The sequence below is a fragment of the Phaenicophaeus curvirostris genome, chromosome 21 (assembly GCF_032191515.1).
Source record: "Phaenicophaeus curvirostris isolate KB17595 chromosome 21, BPBGC_Pcur_1.0, whole genome shotgun sequence".
NCBI lineage: Eukaryota > Metazoa > Chordata > Aves > Cuculiformes > Cuculidae > Phaenicophaeus > Phaenicophaeus curvirostris.
This window is the reverse complement of record NC_091412.1, coordinates 9,583,116-9,605,234: the sequence shown is the minus strand read 5'-3', so window position 1 is coordinate 9,605,234 and position 22,119 is coordinate 9,583,116. Positions and strand designations below refer to the sequence as shown.

At 55.3% G+C, this 22,119-nt stretch overlaps 3 protein-coding genes across 3 annotated transcripts in view; 1 reads left to right on the top strand and 2 right to left on the bottom strand.

The window, feature by feature from the left end:
- Window positions 1–1,929: 1,929 nt before the first annotated feature.
- LOC138729523 (trafficking regulator of GLUT4 1) lies at window positions 1,930–12,420 on the bottom strand. The gene is made up of 3 exons (XM_069873815.1): window positions 11,957–12,420; window positions 5,454–5,586; window positions 1,930–4,454 (listed from the first exon to the last, which is right to left on the bottom strand). Exons 1-3 carry the CDS (start codon window positions 12,338–12,340, stop codon window positions 4,447–4,449), a joined length of 525 nt encoding a protein of 174 aa, XP_069729916.1. The 5' UTR covers window positions 12,341–12,420; the 3' UTR covers window positions 1,930–4,446.
- Window positions 12,421–15,002: 2,582 nt separating this feature from the next.
- On the bottom strand, window positions 15,003–15,755 carry BHLHA9 (basic helix-loop-helix family member a9). Its single transcript, XM_069874367.1, has one exon. The coding sequence runs from the start codon at window positions 15,753–15,755 to the stop codon at window positions 15,003–15,005; it is 753 nt and encodes a 250-aa protein (XP_069730468.1).
- A 4,584-nt stretch (window positions 15,756–20,339) lies between these two features.
- Window positions 20,340–22,119, top strand: part of ABR (ABR activator of RhoGEF and GTPase) — a 41,335-nt gene continuing 39,555 nt past the window's right edge. The window contains exon 1 of the mRNA XM_069873871.1: window positions 20,340–20,443. The gene's annotated coding sequence lies outside the window, so the exon portion shown is untranslated. The remainder of the gene's footprint in view (window positions 20,444–22,119) is intronic.

Genomic DNA, 22,119 nt, shown 5'->3' with positions numbered 1-22,119 from the left:
GGTCTCTTCTGCAGGCACCTGGGCGGTACCAGCCAGCACGCTGCTGTGACCAAGTGACTCGAGCCAGTTCTTTCTGACTGTCAGTCATCGCATCCCCCGAGAAGCTGGTATGAGACCAAGCCAGCTCGTCTGCTCAGCAGCAGCAAATTGCTTGTTCAGCTCAAGCCTTCGATCTAGCATCACTGTACCCAGCAAGGGCTCTCCTGTACCGTCCCGCAGAGCCTGTCTCTCTCCCAAACCCTGGGGAGCAGAGCTCAGGAACACCAATGCCAGAGAGATGCCATCAGCCATCCGCTCTGCTCAGAGACTCTTTGCCAAGCAGTGCAAACCATGTATTTATATCCCACCAGGACCTCACACTTGTCGATCGTAACTCCTACTTCAATTTACATTTAGAGATATTTCCCACCTTCTCCATCTCTTCAGCAAGCTAGCCTCCTACTTCGCTGTCAGGTAAGGCTGGGTTGCCACCACGTCACTTGGAGCTCTTGCCTCTCCCCTATTGCCTGTTGCACTAGGGGGTAGAGGTTGTCCAAATCCTGAGGAGTTTGTGACTGTTATAGTTGTGAACACAGAAAAGTCAATTCTGACATGCCTAGAGGAGAATGCAGCAGGTGGCAAAGAGCTGTGACATAAGTAATGGGGCTTGTTTGTGGGTATGGACGGGGAAAGTCTTTTCCTGACATACTTTTTGTGATTGCCCTCCTGTGTGCTAAAAACAAAGTTAAAGAGAGGTCTGGTTGTGCCTGGATGTGAAAAGTAAGATGCACTGAGGTGAACACTGCATCAGGGAAAACCTTGAGGGATGCTTTTGTTCCCCAGATGAACACCAAAGGAGGAACCCTGCCTGCTGGTGGCCTCAGGATGAAGTTCTGCCATGATTTAGCTCCTCGTAACACAATCACAGGTGAGGTGTGTGTCAAGGGTTGGGGGCTCAGCAACTTTTTACTTTGCAAATACAAAGTCATGCACCCGAAGGAGCCAAATAGGCAGCTGAGCTGTGATAAAGCCATATGTGAGTGGAGAGTAAGGATCCAGTGGCAAATCCTTTGCAAAATATCAGGCTGCAAAACGTATGGGGAAGTGGTGGGAGAGAAGGGAGAAAAGACTTTCCAGACTCCCCTGGGGAGTTTATTTGTCTGGTCTGGACAGCCAGGTTACAAGAGGGAACATATTTTGTCAGGAATAACTGTAGAGGCTTTCCTCTCGATTTAAGTGCAGGATAAGAACCAAAAAGCAGTATTCAAGAGTGCAAAGCAGTGCAATTGTATCTGGTCAGAAAGAAGCTTAAAAATTAAAGGAGTTTAAGTGTCTTAATTATACTTAATAGTGAGAGCAGAAGCAGCCGCCTCAGCAGCCTGAGGGTATGGGCTAAGGCCAGAGGCACAAATCATATTTGGGTGCTTGGAACAAATCATCACTGTGGGGTTTTTTTGAGAAATCTGCTGCTTTCTCCTAGGTTCAGATGAATTCTGATGCCTCTGCTACTCTCTGCTTCCTCAGCCAGGGGCTTCTCAAGGATCATTGCAGCTGCCTTGTGAAGCCCCCTCGTTCCTACGATTGCAGGTATCCCATTCTGTTTTGATGTGTAGTGTGTGATTGCCTCGATCCCTTTGGGAAAATCATACTCAAAGGAAATCTGGGTTCATACCTGATTCTAAGAAGGAGGAGAAAGGGAAACAGCTTTCTGGAGCTGCATGGTGCACGTGACTCTGAGCAACTTTACCATCCGTGCAATTAGAGCAGCGTAACACTAACCCAGCTCGTGGGGGGTGGCAAGGATTAATCCTTTAAGTGTGGTAAAGCACTTTAGATGAAAGGCTTTATATAATGATAAAAGAGCATTTAAATTCTTACTTAATAAATAATTGGCGCTCTCAAGTACTATAACTCACTGCAGCAGTTTCCCCTGAACGTTGTCTTTTCCTGCCCGAGGAGGAGCTTGCTCAGTTCTTGCCATAAGCTGAATTTCAGCGGCTTGAAGAGCAAAAGGCAGAAGATGCACAGACAGACAGCACTGTCCTTCCATAGCTCAGGATAACTACTGTTTCCTAGCTAACAGCTTTTGTGTTCAGGCATTAAAGAAGGGGATTTGATGGAATTTCATCAACCGTAAAGTAAGAGTTCGAATGTCCAGGGGAGAGCTTCTGATGAGCTCAGGAAGAAGGGACCTGGTGCCAAGGGGCACCCTGGCAGCGGCTGCGGGTGGGAGCTCTCAGCCAGCTCAGCGGCTCCTGTTTGCTGAAGCTCACAAAAAATGAACTGCAAAAGAAAGATTGCAAATTTGGTCCATCTTAGAAGCCAGTAGTTTGTAATAAATTGCTGGCAAAGGGGTGGATGGGAATGGAGGCCAAGAAAGTTCTGTGGTGATGTGCTATTGCTCTGGCTCCCTGGAATCCCTTTTAATGTAGAGAGAAACACTAACAGTGTGTCTAAGGGACTTGGCTTTCTTAGCCCCTGCATTCAAATAAAAGCTAGTGAAAGAAAACACTTTCAAGAGGAGCTGTCAAACAGATGACAAAGAGAATTTCCACAGCAAAGCCCATTAGTTACTAGAGAGGGACCACAGCTTGGGTTTACAATGGAGCCCTGCCCTGTGCTGACCCCACACCCACACACTTGCCCACTCAGATGCTCCAGAAAAGTGAGTGCCAAGCAGTTACTGTGTTGTATCATTTTTTATGGTGTGCAGTCAATTCTCCATGTAGACAAGCCCTTGGAAGCACTAGATTTGGTCTAAGGTTTGGGGCATTTTTTTTCAGGAGATTGCTGTTGGGGAGCAGAAGTGCTCTGAAACACCTGATTTTTCAGTGCAGTCTGTATTTCAAGGTCCCAAGCTACCAGCTGGAGACAAGAGAACGGCTGGGAAGTGCAGCTCTTGGCCATGTACTCGTGCCCGCAAAGTTGTGATAAAAGAGAGAGGCTCAGCTAATACAGAGCCAGTGGATATGGCCAGAAGCCATCTACAAAGCCTGAATAAAATAATAGGCTATGAAACTTTGCATAGTCTGGGTGGCCAGAGAGAGGACCAACCCCAGTAATAACCGTGGCAAGGACAGGGAGGGCAGGGGGAAAAGGGGATGGGGCTGGATGGATGATCAAAGGAGCATTTTGGGATCCGATCCCAATGGGAAATGGCCGAGAAGCCACGTGTTGTGGAAGACATGGTAGGGCATGGGGTACCTATAGGCAGAATGGGAAGAGGGAAGTCTATTTTCTTGTTATGTTAAATATAAAACATTAAAAAAAAAATACTGCTTGTGGAACTGACCCCAGCGAGCTCTAGGGATGCTGGAGATTTTCAGAGATGCAGAAGAGCGTGTAAGGTGTTCAGGGGCAGGACTGGGGATCTTCAACTCCTCTGTGCCTGTGGAAATCTCCTGGAGGGCCCTAAACTTAAGCCCAAAAGGGTCAGAGCACTGACAGTGGCAGGGGTTGGATCACATGGAAGCTTTTTTGTGGGGGACATGACATGACATAAATGTGTAAGTGGGTAGAACGGGCTCTCTGTGCCTTGGTACTGCTGCTATGGATTAACCAGGCTCTTTTCTCAGCTCCACGAGTATTAACCTCACTTTGGGTGCACAGAGAGAGAAATGTGTTGGTTCACAGCGAAAGCATTAATTTTCCTTCCATTAAAAACCCCACCATGGGGTTGGGGTGAGGAGGAGCCTGGCGTTCTCATGCAGCAACATTCTGCTTTGCCAGCTCTGAGACCTGCCCTAAGTGATAAAAGAGCTTGTAGGAACAGACATTGAGAACATTCCCAAAGGCATGCAAATGGTCATTGTCTCTTTTTTTTTGTTTTTTTTTTCATCAAAAATACAAAAGCACCCACCACATCCTCCAGCTTTTACGGCTGCGTTTTGTTCGGAGCAGAGCCATGGTCCTGCTGCAGCTCTGCTCTCCCTCCTCCTCCGTGGAACAGCTCTCAGCTCCTGATGGCAGTTTGAGCTTTGTTTTTTTTCATAGAGACAAAGAATTTGATGATTTAAAAACCAACAACCTCCCAAAAATTCAGTGACTTCTGCCAAAACTCTTAGGAGAGCTCCTCAAAATGTCCTGTTCTCGCCTTAGATTTTCTTTTAAAATAAGCTTCACTCTTGAAACTCTCTTCTCCTCTTGTACTTTTGTTGTCTCCCCACTCCGTGAGTTTTGCTGGAGGGGAATGAGGTAGTGGATTTCCCCCTTCTCCTCTCTGCTCGGCATCCAATGTTCATTCCCATTTCTTCTTGCGTTGTTTTTTTTACCCCATCACTTGTACAAACTCATTTCCAAGAGGCGGTGAAGTAGAAGCATGCATTCCTTCAGATGGCACTCCAGAGCAGGCTGTCTAGGGCTGCCCACCTACACTGTGACAATTTTTTGTTGCAAGGCTGAAAGTAAAAACCCCAAAAGGGAAGTTGTCTCCCTCCTCTTCGAGGTATCTGCATGCTAGAACGTCTTCTAGGAACCTGTAAAGTAAGAAGAGTCTTAGGGCAGCTTCCAGTACTCACAGGTGTTTCCCTAATGTTCTTGGTTTGGGCTTTGAGTGTTTCTGAGGTTCCCATTTGCCTGAGCTGCACCACCATTGGTCATTCTGGATTTCATAGAATCATAGAATGGTTTGGATTGGAAGGGACCTTAAAGCCATTCTAGTTTAAAAAGCCCTTAAAGCCCTCTGACCATAGGCAGGGACACCTCCCACTGGATCAGGTTGCTCAAAGCCCCATCCAACCTGGCCTTGGACACCTTCAGGGTTGGGGCAGCCTGGACTTCTCTGGGCAGCCTGTGCCAGTTCTTCCTAAGATCTCATCTCAATCTCCCCTCTTTCTGCTGAAAATCATTCCCCCTTCTCCTGTCTCTGCACTCCCTGATAAAAAGCCCCTCCCCAGTTTTCCTACAGGCTCCCTTTCAGTACTGGAAGCTGTTCTAAGGTCTCCCCAGGGCTTTCTCCAGATTGAACAACCCTAACTCTCTCAGCTCATCCTCATAACCTGTTTTGGCAGCTGGGTTTGCGTTTGGGAGGTTCCCCAAACATTTTGGTATTGTATTTCTGGGCAGGCTGATTTGTGTTCCTAGACCCTTCAGGTTTTACCCCTCTAGACTCTTCTAAACCCACCCCAGCTTTTGCCAGGACAAGACCTTTCACCAGAGGGACCTTGTATGGTCACTGCTGCACTATGGGATGGCACAGGGAGGACTTTTCATTCTGGTCAGTTGAACAGTGTGGTGCAAGGAACCCATTCTCCAAAGTGTTTTGCACACATTTGTGCGGCTAATGATGCTCAGACCGGCCTGGACCATACTGGTGCTTTGTGCCCTTCTACTGCAGGTGGCGTGGGAATGGAGAACCACCTGCCCTAGAGTGGTGGTGGGTTGCATGCAGGTGTATCCTATACACTGGGCTGGAGGCAGGAACTGTGTGAAGTTCCTGCTCTAGCTGGGCTAGTGAAAAGGGAAGGAGATGTTACCTCTGACGGTGAGTGCAATGTAGACCACGATGATGATGGTCCCCAGGACAATGGAGACAACGCTGAGCAGCCTGGCCATGCGGCCGAGTCGCCGGGCTCCATCCAAGTCCCCTTGCTGCCCGCTATTCCTTGACTGCGGGGAGACAAAGAAAAAGGCTCTTGAGAATGGCTGCAGCTCTGGGGTGACTCTCTAGCTGTAGTCCCCAAAGTGAGAGCCGCTGCATCGACAGAGGTTGGATCTGCTATCCCAGGCTCTCGCAGGATGGCAATCTCCTCTGTGAGCTCCTGGCTTTGACCACCTGTGGTCTTGCTAAACTGACGTGTCCAGAGCAGCGCACCTAGTTGCTGCCCTCGGTAGGAGCTGAACTGCCTGAGTTTAACTCTCGCTGACAAACTAGGGGGGAAAAAGCAGTGACATTTGCATAGCAGCATGTGGCGTCTTTGCCGGCTGTTGGAGATGAATGTGTGTGTGAGGAACGGGCTTTGATGAAATGGGCAGTAACTGCTGGCTTTCATCTTGTGATGCGATGTACTTTGGTGCCTCTGCGTTACCCTGAATTTCTGCATCAACGTAGATGGTTGTGTTCACCACCTCTGATTTTAAATGCAGTCCTCCAGCAGTGAATTCCTGCTCTTGTGTGTGCTGCAGGGAGAGAAGGAATAGCCCATACAGCTTCTCTATTCTGCTTCTAGGTTCATTGTGATTTCCCCTGCTGCTCTATTGATTTCTTCAGGCAGCTCGGTGAGAGCTTTCCTCTGCTCTGTAACTAAAAGAAAGGGCTCCCTGGCTGTGGCAGGGATGGGAGAAGGAACTAGGAGGTGCTTGGAAATTGTTGTGTGTGAGCTCATTAAGAGCAGAAGAGAGTCAGAGCTAGAACAAGACTTGCCTGGTGCTTGTGTTTGGTGGGCTCTAGTGGCTTAACGGAAGGCCCTCAGTGGGATAAATGGCAGCAGTCCTTGTCTTTGGAAGCAAGTGGCAACCTAGGGTGGATGAGAGCTCAGTTTGGAGCTTCCCTTGGAGGTTTTGCATTTCACTGCTCAGTCAGGGCTGGCAAACCATGGGCTTGGCAGAGATCCAGACCCCGGGGGCATTGCTGAGGGGGTGTTAAACGAAGCTTCCCTAGGATCTGCTGGGGCCACAGATGTGAGGGGCTGGATGTGTTTAGCAGGATTTGGCTCACACCCAAAGGGGAAAGAAATGAGATTGGATGAGCATGGGCTCACCAACACCTTGCCTGGTGCCTGATGGGACACCGAGGGTGATGCTGTAGCCTGACTCCTCCGAGCTTCAGTGCCAGCTCGCTTGCTGCCTGTGCTCAGCAGCGCGGCTGATCCACTGAGCAAGAGAAGCCCCTACTTGAGCTAAACACATGCAGCAATCTGAGGACTAAGCACAGCTTATCAGAAAAAGTATAATATAATACACAGATGCATCATAAACTTCCAGAGAAGTGATTAAATAAGGAGCGGTGTTGGTTTTTTCTCTTATAGTTGGCAAACATTTGGTTCCCAAGTGAAAACCACTGAAAGTAAGAGTTGCTGGTGATGGAGAAGCATTACTGCTGAGAGGAGAGCCCAAAGTGCTCCCCAGCCTGCTGGAGCAAGTGTGCTGGGCTTCCTGCCCTTGGCTGAGGGAGGACCTAGCACTTAGCAGAAGGGCAGTTGTGCACTACCACGGTGAGGTTATTATGGTGAAATTACTCACCATGCGTCAGCATTCGCTGCGTGTGCGGTGGAGAGGCTGGAGCCCCCTCCATCAGCAAAATAGGAGCTGCCTGCTTGGGAAGAGGCAGACGGTCTGCAACTAGCACAGGTCTCCTGACCATAAAGCCTTCCTGAATTCATGCAGAGCCCTTCTGCCTCCCGTGAAATCCATTGGGAGGGGGTTTTGGAGGAAGGGAAATTGGATAAAGAGTTTTAAGGTCCATCAGTAACGTTTTCACCTGGTTAGGAAGTCTTAGAGTGGGGGGAAAGGAAAGCAAGGCAGGCTTGGGGGAGCAGGGGACCCAGCACGTGGGTCTGTTGCCTTGATCCAGTGGAGAAGTTGGGAAAAATTTTGCTCAATCTCACTGCAGACAGAGTTTTGCAGATGCTTTAACTGCCTTGAAGAAGTTAGTCTTCTTTTAGAGATGCTTTTAAGCGTTTAACATGGTTATGTGGGTTAAAGGCTTCTTTCCTCACCCCGTCCACCTCCAGCTGTGCTGCCTTGGCTGAGCTGGGTCTCAGAAGAAGAGGGAGATGTAGGACCAGCAGCTCCCTGTGGCCCCATACCGTGTGCCAGCTCCTCCTTTTGGCTGCTAAAACTGGGAAAACTCCAAGTTAAAAAAATAAATATGGTAGTTACGAAGAGTTAAAGGTGGAAGGGTACTAAAACAAGCCCATTTTATTTCAAAAAATGTGTATCTCAGAAATAATAACTGTGTTGGAAAGGGTTCCCTGTCAAATGCTGGGGAACAAAAAGAAAATTAGGAGTCAGGAGTCCTAGCACAGCTCCAGCACTGATTGTGGAATGTTGTAGAGTGCAATTACTTGATGTTAATAACCCATTTCCTATTCATCCTGCTTTAATACCCTCTAGGCAGCAGCATGACCCAAAGGTCACCAGCCCCAGCCTGGCTGCTGCTCCATAGGGCTCTGGTATGTAAAAAGCAGCTTTGAAGGTTTCCATGTATTTATTTCAGTTCCATCACCATGTAAATAATGTAGTGGAGCCTCAAACAGGCAACTGCTTCCACTGCATCCCTGCAAACATCCCACTCCACTCATGGGCCACTTTGTGTAGCAACATCCCCACCACTGACACCCGGAGAGCTCAAGACTTTGTTCCTTCTCGTCTTGACACGGAATTTGACAGGCAATATCCGAAATCGATGGGATGCAGCCAAGAGCCTGTTTTCATTGTGGAACAGGCGGTGACAAAATGAAGCCTTGTGGGCTGGTGGCGAGAGGTGGGGGGGACGTGGTAGCCCAGGGACTGGCAGGATCCCTGCCCTGCTCCCTGGCAGCTTCCAGCATTTGGGGGTTTTTTTGAGGCTGCAATTTTTGTAACAAGTGTAATATTTTTGCGGGGTGTGGTTCAGATTGCAGTGAAATACGCAGTTTTAGCTGTCTTCTAGGGAAAAACATATAGGCTAAAGAATTCAATATATTTGTCACTATGGTTTCTGGAAGTGTTGACTGCTCGTTTACCCTGAACAATTATGACAACACATCAGCATTGCCATGGGGTGTTTAGCAAGCATTTGTTACTGTACATATATTATTCAGTTGGAACGGTTTGATTATAGCTCTCTAGTATCACTAATCTGGTGTTTTGCTTTCCACGTAGAAACACGAACATCTTGTTTATTAATCAAGACCCGCCGAGGCAGAATATCTCAGAAAGGCTTGAGGGCTCCGGGGGAGTGAGGTGGTGTGTGTGTGCCAAGAGACTCAGATTAAAGGGGAGCAGTAAGAAAATCTGAAAGACCCTGGAAGTGGGGCTGGAAGGGCAGGCTGTACCGCAGCACCCGTGGGGCCAGGTAAGTCTGAGTGATTCAAAAAAGTTATTAATCTTAACTGTTACCTGCTCAAGTTACCATTCCCAAGGTTTTTTTTACCCTGATAGATCACCTAGGTTGCCTTGTTGCAAATGAAGGCAATTACTTTTCTGTCCTAGTCTCAGGGACAGAGAAGACAAATCATCACCTCCTCTTCCCTGCAATCTTTCCTAATTTATGAACCAGCTTTGGATGCACTCTGCTGCCTTTCACCAGTTACTCAGAATAAATCACTAATCCCCGACACTTGCATTTTGTTGATAAAAACATTCTGAAAGAGGTATAAGTCAACGTCAGACTTAGATGACTGTGCTAGTTGAAATGAGTAAGGGTAGTTTGAATTCTCCCACATCTTTTGGTAATGACAGTACTTGTTTTGGACAACAAATGCTGTGCCCTTGGTGCCTACTTTATGCTGGTTCTGGTTGGATTTACCTTTCTTTTTCGTTTCACTTCATTTGTTCAGAGTTTTATATGCTGGTAAGTGACATCTCTGCTTCTTTCCCCAAGTTCAGTAGGAAGGGGAAGGGATTTGGTAACAACAATACAGCATATGGGGGGGTGGGGTGCGCTGCCCTTATGTCCATCAGCCCTGCTCTCCAGCTTGGGGAGGAATCCAAGACCCTTAGTACAGCCGGGTCCTCACTTGGTCAAGAAATTGCACCCAAGCATCAATGCAAGAGCCTCCTGATAATGCATTTCCATGAGACCAGTGTTATCAGAAACAGGCTGGGGACTAGAGATTTTTTTTCCACCTTTGGCCATAGGCCCTGCTGGGATCAGACAGCAGCTTTTGCAAAATGATTTATCAGACAGTAAACCCAAAAGCACTCATTTGCTTTCCTCTCTGGTCGCTACTTATTATCCAGAAAAAAAAGCTTTCATGTGCAAAAAGCATTGACTTAGGAAAGAAAAATACAATTGCAGAGCTAAAGGAATGTCAGCATATTGCGGAAAGGCCACCCTGTCCCGGCCCCAGGCACCGGGAACTGCAAAAACCTGGTTCCTGCTCAGATTTGGGCCAATCAGGCACTCCTGAGTTTTTTTCTGTGGGGCTACCTAAGCCTGTAGGAGTCTCAGTGGTCTCTGGGAACTAAATTCCTCAGTGGTGTAAGAAGGTGAAACATAAGCTGATGCTCCAAGAGCTGTTCCTGCTGGCTGAAGGACCCAATCAGGTGTTTCCTGGCTCCATAGAGTCAGCACAGAGCAAGGATCACTTCTTGTCCCACTCCGCTAGCACTGTGAGGAGGTCCCTGGGTGGTAGGTGGATGGGTGTGTGTGTGATGGAGTAGGCACGGCCAGGAGCAGAAAGTGCAGTAATAAATTGTGTCTCGTGGGACAGGGAGTGCAGAGGTGACTGTGAAGGTGCCAGATGATGCACATCTGATGTGCTGTGGATGCTAAAAACCTTGCCCTGGAGAACAAGCTCATCCAAGTGTCCCTTCTGCCTTGGTGGCCTCAGAGGGCTGGGGTTCGGCCTCCCCTTCCCCCCCTCTGAGTGGGCACTGGTCAATGCTGTCAAGGGCCTCAGACACAGAAGCCCTTATTGCCTTGCTGGTCTTTGCCGCCCTTTGAGCAGTGAATACTCAACACTAGTACCTTGCTGTCTAGTGGTATTAACTGGTTCCTGCTCGTTTTTCAGTGTTTACTCTTCTACTCCATAGGGCTTGTGCGGCCCAAGGCACATCCTTACTGTGCTGGAGGCTCCGACGCCTGCAAAGGAGAGTGTGAGAATCTATTTTGCATGAAGGCTAATGTGGTTGGAAAATCCCCGTGAGAGACCTTGTTTATAACCATGGATATGCAATACCCAGCTGCTTTCCCTCTCTTTGCAGTGCAAAGCCAAACAAGGCTGGCTGGCTTCCCTGTGTGCTGCCTAAACAGGCTCCGCCACACAACTGTACTACGCAGATGACAGCTGGCACAGGCAGAAATGTTGATTCCTCCTCAAAATGGAAACTGGCCTCTCTAGAGGGCTTTCTGTGGCAACTGCCAGTGTGTGTCTTCAGGTTGGTGGTGGTTTTGGAGGAAGTGCTGGCTGCAGGTACCCCTCAGTATATTAATGTGTAGTAAGCTGGTAATTGTTTTCCCTGAGCTGATTTCAATTAAAAAAAAAAATGCATCCATTGGAAATCAAAGCCATAAAAGCTGCCTGGGATGGTGTAAAGCAGTGGGGTGTCTTGAGGGGTAAAGGGTAAGATGGACCTGCAATGCTGTGCTGAACCACCTGTGCCTGGGAAGGGTGGGAGGCCGCTGGCTTTCTTCTCCCCTGCTCTGATGTTGGTGTGTTTTCTGAGATGTGGAGGATGCTTAATGCAGAAAATTGCTTCTCCAGGGCAACTAAAAGAGCTGCAGGTGTAACCTATCCTTTTGTAGTGTCCGAGGACAAAAATTTGCCACCAGCCAGGGTTTCCCCAGTGCTGCAGGATGGGCAGAGGGAGCTCGCTTCTCCCACCATTGCCTTGCAGCTTCCTTAGGAAGCCTGGCTAGCTCAGGACAGCTGCCATCCAGGGCTGGATCCGCTGATGGCAGAGACTGAGCTTCCCAGAGCCAACGGGCCTCCCGGAGTGCATCTGAATCTTAACACCAAATCCTAAACCACCCCTTCCCATCCCGCCGCGCTATCCTGGCAGCTCGGGGAGCCCCTGCCCGCCTCCACACGGATCCCAATGGAAGCGTCGTGCGGGAGCCGAGCAGCGCCACAGCCCGGCTGAGCATCCCTGGCTGGGCTGCGGGAGCTTCTCCCGCCCCAGTCCCCCGTGGGTCAGCACCGCGGACAGCTCCGGTGCCCCGTACCCTGCCGATCAGCGCCGCAGACAGCTCCGGACCCCCGTGGGTCAGCACCGCGGACAGCTCCGGACCCCCGCGGGTCAGCACCGCGGACAGCTCCGTACCCGCCGGTCAGCACCGCGGACAGCTCCGGCGCGGCCCCGTCCGGAGGCTCCCGGCGCGTCCCGCACTCACCATGATGGAGAAGACCAAGCCCACGATGTTGATGGGCCAGACGGGGCAGAAGCAGGAGAACATGGCGAGCACCAGGTAGTCCTGTGGGCGGCCCTGATCCGGTGCCGCTGTGCTGGTGCCCGTGGAGGAGGCTCTGCCCAGGCTGAGCCGGGACGGCGAGAGCGGAGCCGCCTCCAGGTGCCCGACCGACACCGACTTGTAGGCGAGCCCGTGCCCGTTGCGCTCCGCCTCGGTGGTCAACGCGGCCGTGAAGGATTTGGAGCCGCGGAGGCCCTTCTCCTCTCGGCTTTCGGTGGCCGCCAGCAGCTTCTCGGTCTCCTGGAAGCGGGTGGGCAGCGCCGTGCCCGAGCCCGAGCCCCCGGGCGCGGCGCCGCCGCTCGCCATGGCCCGGCGGAGCGGGCTCCGAGCTCGCCCCGCCGCCGCCGCTCTGCGCTCGGGGGAGGCCGTGCCGGAGGAGGGGCCAGCCCGGCTCGGCCCCCGGGGCAGGATCGGGACCGCGGACCGCCCCCGGGGTGTCCCCGTCCTCCCCGCCCCCGGCCCCCGGTGCAGGGGGTGCCGCTCCCCCGGGGATGCGGCGGGGCGGAGCGGTGGGAAAGCCGGGTGGGAAAGCCCCTGCCACCTCCCTCCCGAGCCTGCTCGAGGCTCCGTCCCGCCCCGTGGATCCCCCGCTCTTCCCGGGGGCTCCCACGGGATCCCCTCCGCTGCAGTGGTACGTGAGAGCCCAGCCCCGCGTGGGCTCCGCTAGTGCCGGCGGGGCTGGGTGCCACCTCCAGCCCCGGGGGAGCACGGGGATGCTGGAGGCAGCTCGTGGTGGGGAGCGGTACACACAGCCCCGCTCTTCCAGGGTCCCTTCTGGCGGAAAACCTTTCCCCAAGCAGATGGGGGACATGCGACAGAGCATAGCCGGGGCTGAGGGGGGTGTCCGGCAGCACTCCTGGTTCCAGCTGCTCTGGGAAAGCATCCTGCCCAGGGACAGGGTGAGAGGAGGCACTGGGCACACTGCGGAGCTCACCCAGAGCTCACCCGGCCCTCGCTGCAGGTGGCTGGCTCTGGAGACACAGCAGCTGGGGACAGAGATACCAGATCCGTGACAGATGCTCTGTCCCTAGCTAGGACCTGCAAAGGAGAAAGGGTGCTGGTGCAGGGGTGGGTTGTGCTCCGTACAGCAAATAACAGCATCCTTGGGAGTGCGGAGTTGCTATGAGGGGCAGGAAAGAGGACTAAAAAATCCTGCAGAGCCTGGAAAAGATGGATGTTTTCCACCCATTCTGTATAATGCTTCGGTTCCAAATTTGTCAGAGACTTCCCTGGCAGTGAGTGCCATCTATGGGGCACACCCAGCACCTTCTGTCTCACCAAGAGGTGTCCAAGGAACCTGCTGCTGGCTGGGGTCTGTTGTTGGATGCTGAACGCTGTTTAGAGCCTGCCAGGCTGCTGCCCTCCCACCTTCTCCCCTGGGACTTATCCCATCCCACAGCTCCAGACAGACTTAGGATCTGTAGGAACGCAAGACCGGCAGCGTGAACCTGCCTTGGGGGTTCTCGCGGGGTTATTGTGCCTTCCCCCCTTCTTCTGCCTCCCTGGCCATCTGCTTCCATCTGTCTTGTCTTGACTGAACACCAAAGCTTAAAACCTAGAGATGCAAATTTGGGTGGAGGGAGGGGTTTGTGTCTGGGTAAGGGCTGGGTTTCTCTTAAACCGTCCTCAAATGATGGTTTTGCTGGGTTCTTATTCCTTCTGTGATGGGTGCTGATGGGGCAGAGCAGGGGCTCTGAGGAAGATTCCTGGCACAGGGATACTGCTGGGAGAAGCAGGATTCCTTCAGCGGACATCACTGCAGGCCTTCTGGCATGGGGAACATCTGCCGGAGATTAGAGCCAAGATGCCTCACACTGTCAGCACTTTAATGAGGCTCCTTTGCTGAGCAAAGAGCTCTCTCTCCTGGCTGCTGCTTGCTTTGCTCATTGTCCAGCTGCCTTGTCCCACCTGGGGATTAAGGGGGGAGGAGGAGGAGAACCTGGGGAGGGATTGGCAAATTAGAGTGAAGGGTTGAGATGCTTCTTCCAGTGTTTTCCCCCAGCCCCAGCAGGAAAAGAGCTCAGACTGCTGTTCATGCATCGGTAGCTAGTGTTGGGGCTCAGGTAGGGGTGCTGGGGTGGGAGCAGCGGGGCTGGAGGAGCTCAGTGGGGACTCAGCACTGCAGGAATCATGCAGCATGATTTACCCTCTCCAAAAATCTGCCGGTTGTCGTGCGTGCAGCAGTAAAACCCTGCAGCAATTCCAGTTTGCTGAGCCCTGGGCAGAAGCAGAGCCCTCCCAGCTAGCCTGAGCTCTCTAAGGTGGAGGGAAGGGGCCTTTCAGGTAAAATCCCACCCTTCCTTCCCTTCTCTGGGATCAGTTGGGAGGGTGCTATCGGCCCATCCCACCAGAGCCATTTTGCTGTGATCAGGAGGAAACCACAAACGGATGGTTGGGTTTTATGAAAGCTGACATCTGTCTCCCCTCCCAGCCTGGCTTGGCAAATCTGCTGGGCCAAACGTCTGCACCAATGAGCTTAGCATCAAAAGTCCCAGGGCACAAACGTTTCCCTGTTTCCGTTTCCCTCCTTCACCATCGGGAGCCAAAACGACCAGCCAGCCAAGGGCTTTAGTGTGATCCCCACGGCCCATCTGTCCACCCCACAAATACTAACAGCCACTGCCCCGGTGCTGGGCTTTTAAATCATGTTTTCTCACAGAGCAAGCAAGAGAGAATAAATAACAGTGACAATCTGCAGCAGTGAGGCTTCACAACGAGAAACACAGAGCTGGCAATTCCAGAGGGCTTCCCACCTTCCCTAATTTTCTTGCAGAGCACCCAGGCAGTGCTGGGGCCCCACGTGGCATGTTGGGGGCTCACGGCTCTTGCCAGTATTGCAGCTGAGCTCTGCATCCTGCAATGCTTCTCTCTCATGCAAAAATGTCCCTTGCAGCTCCCTTCCCTCCCCCGGTTTGTCCTGTGGATGCGTTACCTTCCCGGAACCTTCTCGCCAACCCAGCCCTGCAGGTCAGTGGATGGGGAAGTGCTGCTGGTGTCCCCAGCTCTGGCAATATCCCAGCTGCCAGGACACCGCTCCAGCCAGGGGGTCTCGCAGGCTGCTCGTGTATCTCTGCTGGCCTCGGAGCCCTGGCTGCTGGGTCCCGCTGGAGCAATAGGCAGGGCTGGGCATGGAGTGATCCTCCTTTGGGCTTTCGTGGCGATGGACCTGCCTCTCAGGAGTAAACGTGGTGTAGAGAGGGGATGGAGGGCAGCACTGCAAGCTGGCAGCGCCCGCATATCCAGGCTCCCAGGGGAGCTGGGGTCGGCTGGTCTTCATCCCTGGCTCCCGCGCAGAGCCCCCAGCCCGGCCGCGGCACTCGGAGTGGGTGCAGGGCCAGCAGCGCCCAGCACTGTGCAGGGACAGGGACAGAGCCGTGATCCTGTTGATGGCTCGCCGGAGGGTAGCAATTTTGGAAAGCCTTTTGCCGCCGAGGTCATGCTTGAGGGCCAGCCGCAGGGCATTGAAGGCTTGGTTGTAATCCAGGATCCTCTTGCGCTCCCTGACATTGGCAGCCATCCTCCTCGCCTTGGAGCGCACCGGCCTGCTCCTCTTCCTCACCTTCATCCCTTCGGGGTCCCCTAGGCAAGCGGCTGCTGCACTTCCCTGGGGCACCCACAGACCCTGCCCGCAGCACGGCTGGGGTGTGGGTCCCCCTTCCAGCTCCTCTCCCGAGCTGTCGGGCTCTGGGCCTTTCCCCATGGTTGCTCCAGACGTGGCCATGGTGAGGGGGGACAGGAGAGGTGCTGCTGTGGTCCTGCCTCCCGCGATGTGTAGGAGACACTCCTCTGGGGACGCGCAGCTGCCTCTAAAAAACCCACCGTGGGGCTCAGCTCATCACGTGGCTCGATCCCGACCCTCCTCACCTGCCTGCAGGTGTGCTGCCCTGGGGGAAGGCACCACGAGCACTGCCTCACTGCCTGACGGGATGCTCCTGAGCACAGTTAGACGTGAGTTTGGTCACCGCAGGAGCCCCTTTCCTCTCCTGTGCTGGCAAGGGTGGCAGCTAAGCATGAACCGAGTCATCCCTGGCCATTGTCGTGAGCCCCATGGGGCATCACCATGGAAGAGGGTTTTGGCTCTGCACCCTTCTGCTCATTTCTGTTATTTCCCAGCTGGGAGAAACTGAGGCATGGAGCGATGAGGTTGCTGAGGAAAGCAGTGAGTTTCATGCCTGAGTGCAGAGGATAAAAATGACTGAGGAACGGGACCAGAGCACAGAGCTGCCTTTGAGAGGGCAACTTAGGGCTGCTCCTCGCAGCTGAACCCCAGTGAGCTGGGAGCAGCCGTGGGCACGGAGGTGGGTGGCTGCCTGGGCAGGAGCAGCCCCCGAGAGGAGCGGAGGAACGTGGGGGCTTCACACGCCTCTGCCCTGCGGAGCAGGAAGCAGGAATGTGGCAGGGGGCATTGGGGCAGGTGATAAAAGAGCTAAAGTGCTACCTGCCTCCAGAGCCTTCCTGTCCCTTCCCAGCAGCGGGGAGCCCGGGGGGCAGAGCTGCCTAGGCTGGCGCTGCTGACCCAGCCTGGCACTTACACAATGGTGAAAACAGCTCCTTGTTCCCTGCATCCCCAACCCAGCAGGTCAGAGGGACTTGGCAGGTGTGGTGGGTTCGGAGTCCATGGGGAGGGCCAGTTCCCCATCCCCTGAGCAGTGTAGGGCTGCCACGTGTGTTTGCCCATCATTTCCTTTGCAAGCGGTTGCTAAATACTTTCCTGCATGAGGGAACCTTGTGAAAAACAGCCCAGGAGTGGGTCTGACAAATTGTTGGGGTGAGTGGGGCAGAAGTGGAGCCTGGAGAGAACGTGTTCCCCTTGATCCATCCCTTTGTATCTGCTTGTCCCCGCTCACATTTGATCAATAGCCACAAATAGTGGGGGGCTATTTGTCTATTGCTCTTCTCCTCTCTTGGCTCTTTGAAGTCGGAGCTAATTTAGGTGCCTCTGCTCCAGGAACCCAATAAATCAGGAGCCAGGGCCTCGGGGAGGACCAGGTAGCAGGACTTCAAAGGAAGGTGAAGCTCGCAAATCTTTTTGAGCACTCACCTGTGCTCACTATGGCCCTCTTGTTCTCCCCAGTGGCCCTTTGGCTCTGCCCAGGAGTGGATGTGTGACTTATACAGCGAGCTCAGCTCAGGAGGGGCTCTTCAGGATGCTTGAATGCCGGCAGGACATGCGTGCTGGTCCCACTTAGAGATATCCCAGTCCAAAATCCAGCTGAGCAAGAACGATCCCTGCCACAGGAATGCTTTTACTCCTGTGGGAGGTGCAGATATAGAGGTGGGACAGGGCAAGCAGCAGCTCCAAGGTGCCCACCACGCAGGGCAGAGCCTGCTGCCCACATCCTGCCCCCAGCAGCTCATCGTGGAATGACGCTGAGGCTTCCCAGCATCCCAGCTCTAGGCAGCCCTGGCCCTGAAGGGATCCAGCCACAGCTCTCGGAAGCGGGCAAGGCCAGATTGTAAATCATGGGTCATCAGATACCACCTGCTGCCTGTAATTAGCACATCCCACTGGGCCATCTCCACCTCGTCCTGATCGCTTCCTACCTAGGTGCCCATTACAGGGTGGGAGGCCAGCGGGAACGCCCACCCTGGCCCTGCTCCCTCAGCCTCCGCTGATTTATATCCGTGTGCTGGAGAGATTTATGGGCTGAGATGGGGAGCCAGAAATGCGTTGTAGGGCTCTGCCGGGCCCGTCTGCCTGAACAGATGATGAAAGAGCTGTAATTATCCGTCGCCGGGCATAAATCAGGCCACTCATGGCAATCCCCTTCCTCCTTCCCAGCCTCCATGAAGGGGTTCGACCCCTGGGGACACCAGCACGTGTCACACTGAACCTGGAGCTCTGCTGAGCGCTGGGCACCTGCCCATCTCGGGCAGCATCACCACAGGTCTCGTCGGTCCCACAGAGGAGTGTTTTGGGAGTCTTTGTCCCTAATGCTGCTGCTGAGCAGGGACCGCAGCTCCTGCAAAGGGCCTGGGTCATCAACGGAGATGAAACCCTAGTAGGGTGGTGAGGAGTCGGTCATCAGTGGAGATGGAACCCTGGTGGGGTGGTGAGGAGTTGGTGATCAGTGGAGATGGAACCCTGGTGAATGGTGAGGAGTCGGTGACCAATGGAGATGAGACCCTGGTGGGGTGGTGAGGAGTTGGTCATCAATGGAGATGGGACCCTGGTGGGGTGGTGAGGAGTTGGTGATCAATGGAGATGGAACCCTGGTGAATGGTGAGGAGTCGGTGACCAATGGAGATGAGACCCTGGTGGAGTGGTGAAGAGGCACCCGACATAGCCCGGGGATGCTACCCAGCTCCAGGCAGTGTCCCAGCATCATCCAAACCCCTCAAGAAGGCTGCACCGGGAAGCATGACTGTGCTGGAGGGAGATGATGGAGAAGGAACCCATGGTGTGAGTCACAAGAGCCAAGGACTGGCAGGCAGGGAGGTGCCCACCCTGGTGACGGAGGGGAAGGAGGAGGCGGTTGTTGCGACACCGCCTGGGCCCCGTGGGTAAATAAATAGGGTGCTTTGTTCCTGCTGGGGCACGGTCAGGTGGCACAAGGGACATGGGGTTGTGAGTCATCCACAGCCGTCACACAGGCCCTGGGAGGAGCAGCAGAAGGCAGCTCCCTGTGCCAGAAGCTCTCACCTCTGCTCCTGGCACCTTGCAAGGTCCCACATCCCGGTGCCGGGTGTGCCAAAGGGGATCGCCAACCCTGGCCAGGGCACGGGGCTGGAAACGGGTGGGAGTGAGCAGGAGGGCATGCGCTTCCCTGGCAGTTTAAGGGCAGTGGCACACACGTCGTGGCACGAAGTAGGTGTTCATCACTCCCTACAGGAGTTTGTGCCCCTCCAGCTGATGGGGTTGGCCTGTCCAACCTGAGATGTCACCGGCACGAGGATGAGGGTGACTGGGAAACAAGCAGAGCTCCGTAGCGAAGGCGCTGGCCAGGGGCACAGCAGCCTGGCGGCACGTGAGCTATCCCGCGACTGGGAGGCTCAGTCATTCCTGGCTCGGGGACTGATTTCTTTGCAGCGCGTGGGATTGTTTGTGCCATTAGCTGTCGCTTTGTCAACTGCTCTGATGCTGCCAGCACCAGCCGCTCCATCGCCTGCACAGCATCCTCCAGGCCCACATCCTGCACCTCCTCTGGGGGGACCCAGAGGTGGGGATGGAGGGACTGGAGGTCAAAACAGCCTAGAATATAGCATTGGGCTCTTGGAGTCCATCACATATTAAACTTGTGGTGAGCTTGTGGTGCTCAGCAGCTGTGCTGCACTCAGGATCTCAAAGTCCATCACGTATTAAACCTGGGGAGAGCTTGTGGTGCTCCTAGGGTCCCACAGCCAGGGGGATGACAAGGGCAGGATGCAAGGCCCGGGTACCACGGCTGTTCTGCACCAGTCCCGCAGCTGGTGGGGGGACAAGGAGGGGCTGCGGGGCTCCAGACCCGTGGCTGGGGGGCACTGGGCAGGGGCTGCAGGGTTCTGGTCTCACGTCCATCCCGCGTCGGTACCGCAGTCTGAGCAGAGGATCAGGCGACCAGGAGAGGATGCAGGGACTCTGGTCAAGCACCCATCCCGCTTCGCTCCTGCAGCCGGGGGGGGGACCAGGAGGGGCTGCGGGGCTCGGGTCCTGCATCCATCCCGCATCCTGCATCCCGAGCAGAGTAGGGTGCACCAGGAGAGGATGTAGAGCAGGGGTCCCGCAGCCGGGGGGGACCAGGAGGGGCTGCGGGGCTCGGGTCCTGCATCCATCCCGAGCAGAGTAGGGTGCACCAGGAGAGGATGTAGAGCACGGGTCCTGCATCCCTCCCGCATCCTGCATCCCGAGCAGAGCGGGGCGCCCCAGGAGGGGCTGGGGGGCTCCGGGCAGGGCCGGGGGCGGTGTCAGCGCTGCCCCCGCCCCGTTGGGGCCGCGCGGGGCGGGCCGGGGGCGGGCTCGGACGTCAGGACCGGAGCGGGGAGGGGGCGGAAGGCGGCGGCGGCCGGAGGAGGCGGAGGAGGCGGAGGAGGAGGAGGGAGGCGAGGGGCGGGGAACGGGGGCAGCGAAACTTGGTGCCGGGGCGGGGATGGCGGCGGGCGAGGCGGCCCGGCAGGACTTCGCTCGGCACTGGCAGGCGGAGTTCCCGGGGGAGCCGGCGCCCCGCATGGAGCTGGGGTCGGTGCGGGCGATGGAGCGGGAGCTGGAGCGCTGCCGGCGGCACCTGCGGCGGCTGCAGCGGGCGCTGGCCGAGGAGCGCTTCAAGGTGGGCTACCTGGAGGCGGCCCTGGCCAGAGGAGCGCCCCCCGGCCCGCCGGCCCCCGCCGCCGCCGACTTCCCCCCCCCGCCGCCGCCTCCGCGCAGCCCCGCGGGCAGCGACCCCGAGCCCGGCAGCGGCCGCAGCTCCGACGCGGAGGACGCGTCCTCGGCAGGTGGGTGACCCCCGCCCCAAGGCATCCCCCAGCGGGGCATCCCGCACCGAGGATCAGGGCATCCCCCACCGCAGCATCCCGCCCCGGGGATGAGGGCATCCCGCACCCTGGGGCATCTCCCACCAGGACATCCCCCACCAGAGCATCCCACACCGAGGATCAGGGCATCCCCCACGGCAGCATCCCACCCTGGGGCATCCCCCACCGGAGCATCCCGCCCCGGGGATGAGGGCATCCCGCACCCTGGGGCATCCCCCCACTGGCGCATCCACACTGGGGATGAGGGCATCTTGCCCCGTGGCATCTCCCACCAGAGCATCCCACACCAGGGATGAGGTCATCCAGCCCCACAGTATCCCCCACCAGGGCATCCCACACTGGAGCGTCCCGCACCAAGGATGAGGGCGTCCTGCCCCACGGCATCCCCCACAGGGGCATCCCCCACTAGGAATAAGGGTATCCCGCTCCCTGGGGCATCCTCCACCAGGCCATCCACACCAGGGATGAGGGCATCCCGTGCACAAAGGCATCCTGCTCTCCAGGGCATCCCACCTAGGGATGAGGATATCCCACCCCACACCCCTGCATCCTGCCCTGCATCCCGGGATGTCCCACACTGGGGATGAGAGCATCCTGCCCCGCATCTCACATCAGGGATAAGGGCATCCTGCCCCGCATCCCAGGGCATCCCACAGCAGAGATGAGGGCATCCAGCTCTGTGCCCCAGCACATCCCACACCCCAGGGCATCCCACAGCAGGGACGAGGTGTGTCCACAGCCCTTGTGCCATCCCTGCCGCACGGTCAAGGGCATCCAGTGCTGCTGCCTGGGCAAGAGCATCCCCATCCCTTGTGCTGGCCATGCCGTACCCATAGCACAGTCAAGGGTACCTCCTGCATGGCGTGGCAGAGTATTCCGTGTCCCCGTGCCATTCTGAGCCCCTCTGCCAGCCCTGGCTCACAGTCAGGGCACCCTGTTTTGTGGCATGGCAGAAGATCTGACCATCTCCCCTTGCCATCCCTATTGCACAGCCAGGGACATCCCGTGTCTGATGCTGCCCCAAGCCCTTGTACTGTCCTCATCAAACAGCTAAAATACCTGCCCTCTGCCCCTGTGCTGTCCCCATCCCACCACTACTGCTGCCCCAAGCCCCTGTATTGTCCCTGTCCTGCTGTTGAGGGTGCCCTGTGCCAAGGGCCCATCCTCAGGTGTGCTAGGAGGAGGGTGGCTGGCCTGTCCCCTGCTCCTGGTGACCTGCTACCGGCCCAGGAACCAGCTCTGGGGCTGGGAACCTGTGGGAGAGTCACTTCCTCCAGGTGTGACTTGGCCCACGGGGACACCTCTGCTGGCCTGACACCCGTGATCTCCCTTGGGGAGGTCCTGGAGCTGCTAAAGCAGAAAGGTGCAAGGGGGCTGAGGTGTCCTGGGGTGTTTCTCTGGGTGGTTTGAGGACGATGTGATTTTGCAACTGGCTGGTTTGTGGTGCTGAAGGTGCAGCCAGCTCGTGCTGTCACTCGTCACGCTGTCCTACTTCCAGTGGCCTGGAAGTTGTTATTGCATCAGCTTTAATCCCGGTTCAAACACAGTCCTGATAGCTAAGGAATGTCACTTCTATGTTGCTAATTCTGCAGCTGACTCGAGTTAATTTTGTTCTTCCTCGTTTGTTTGGCATTGTG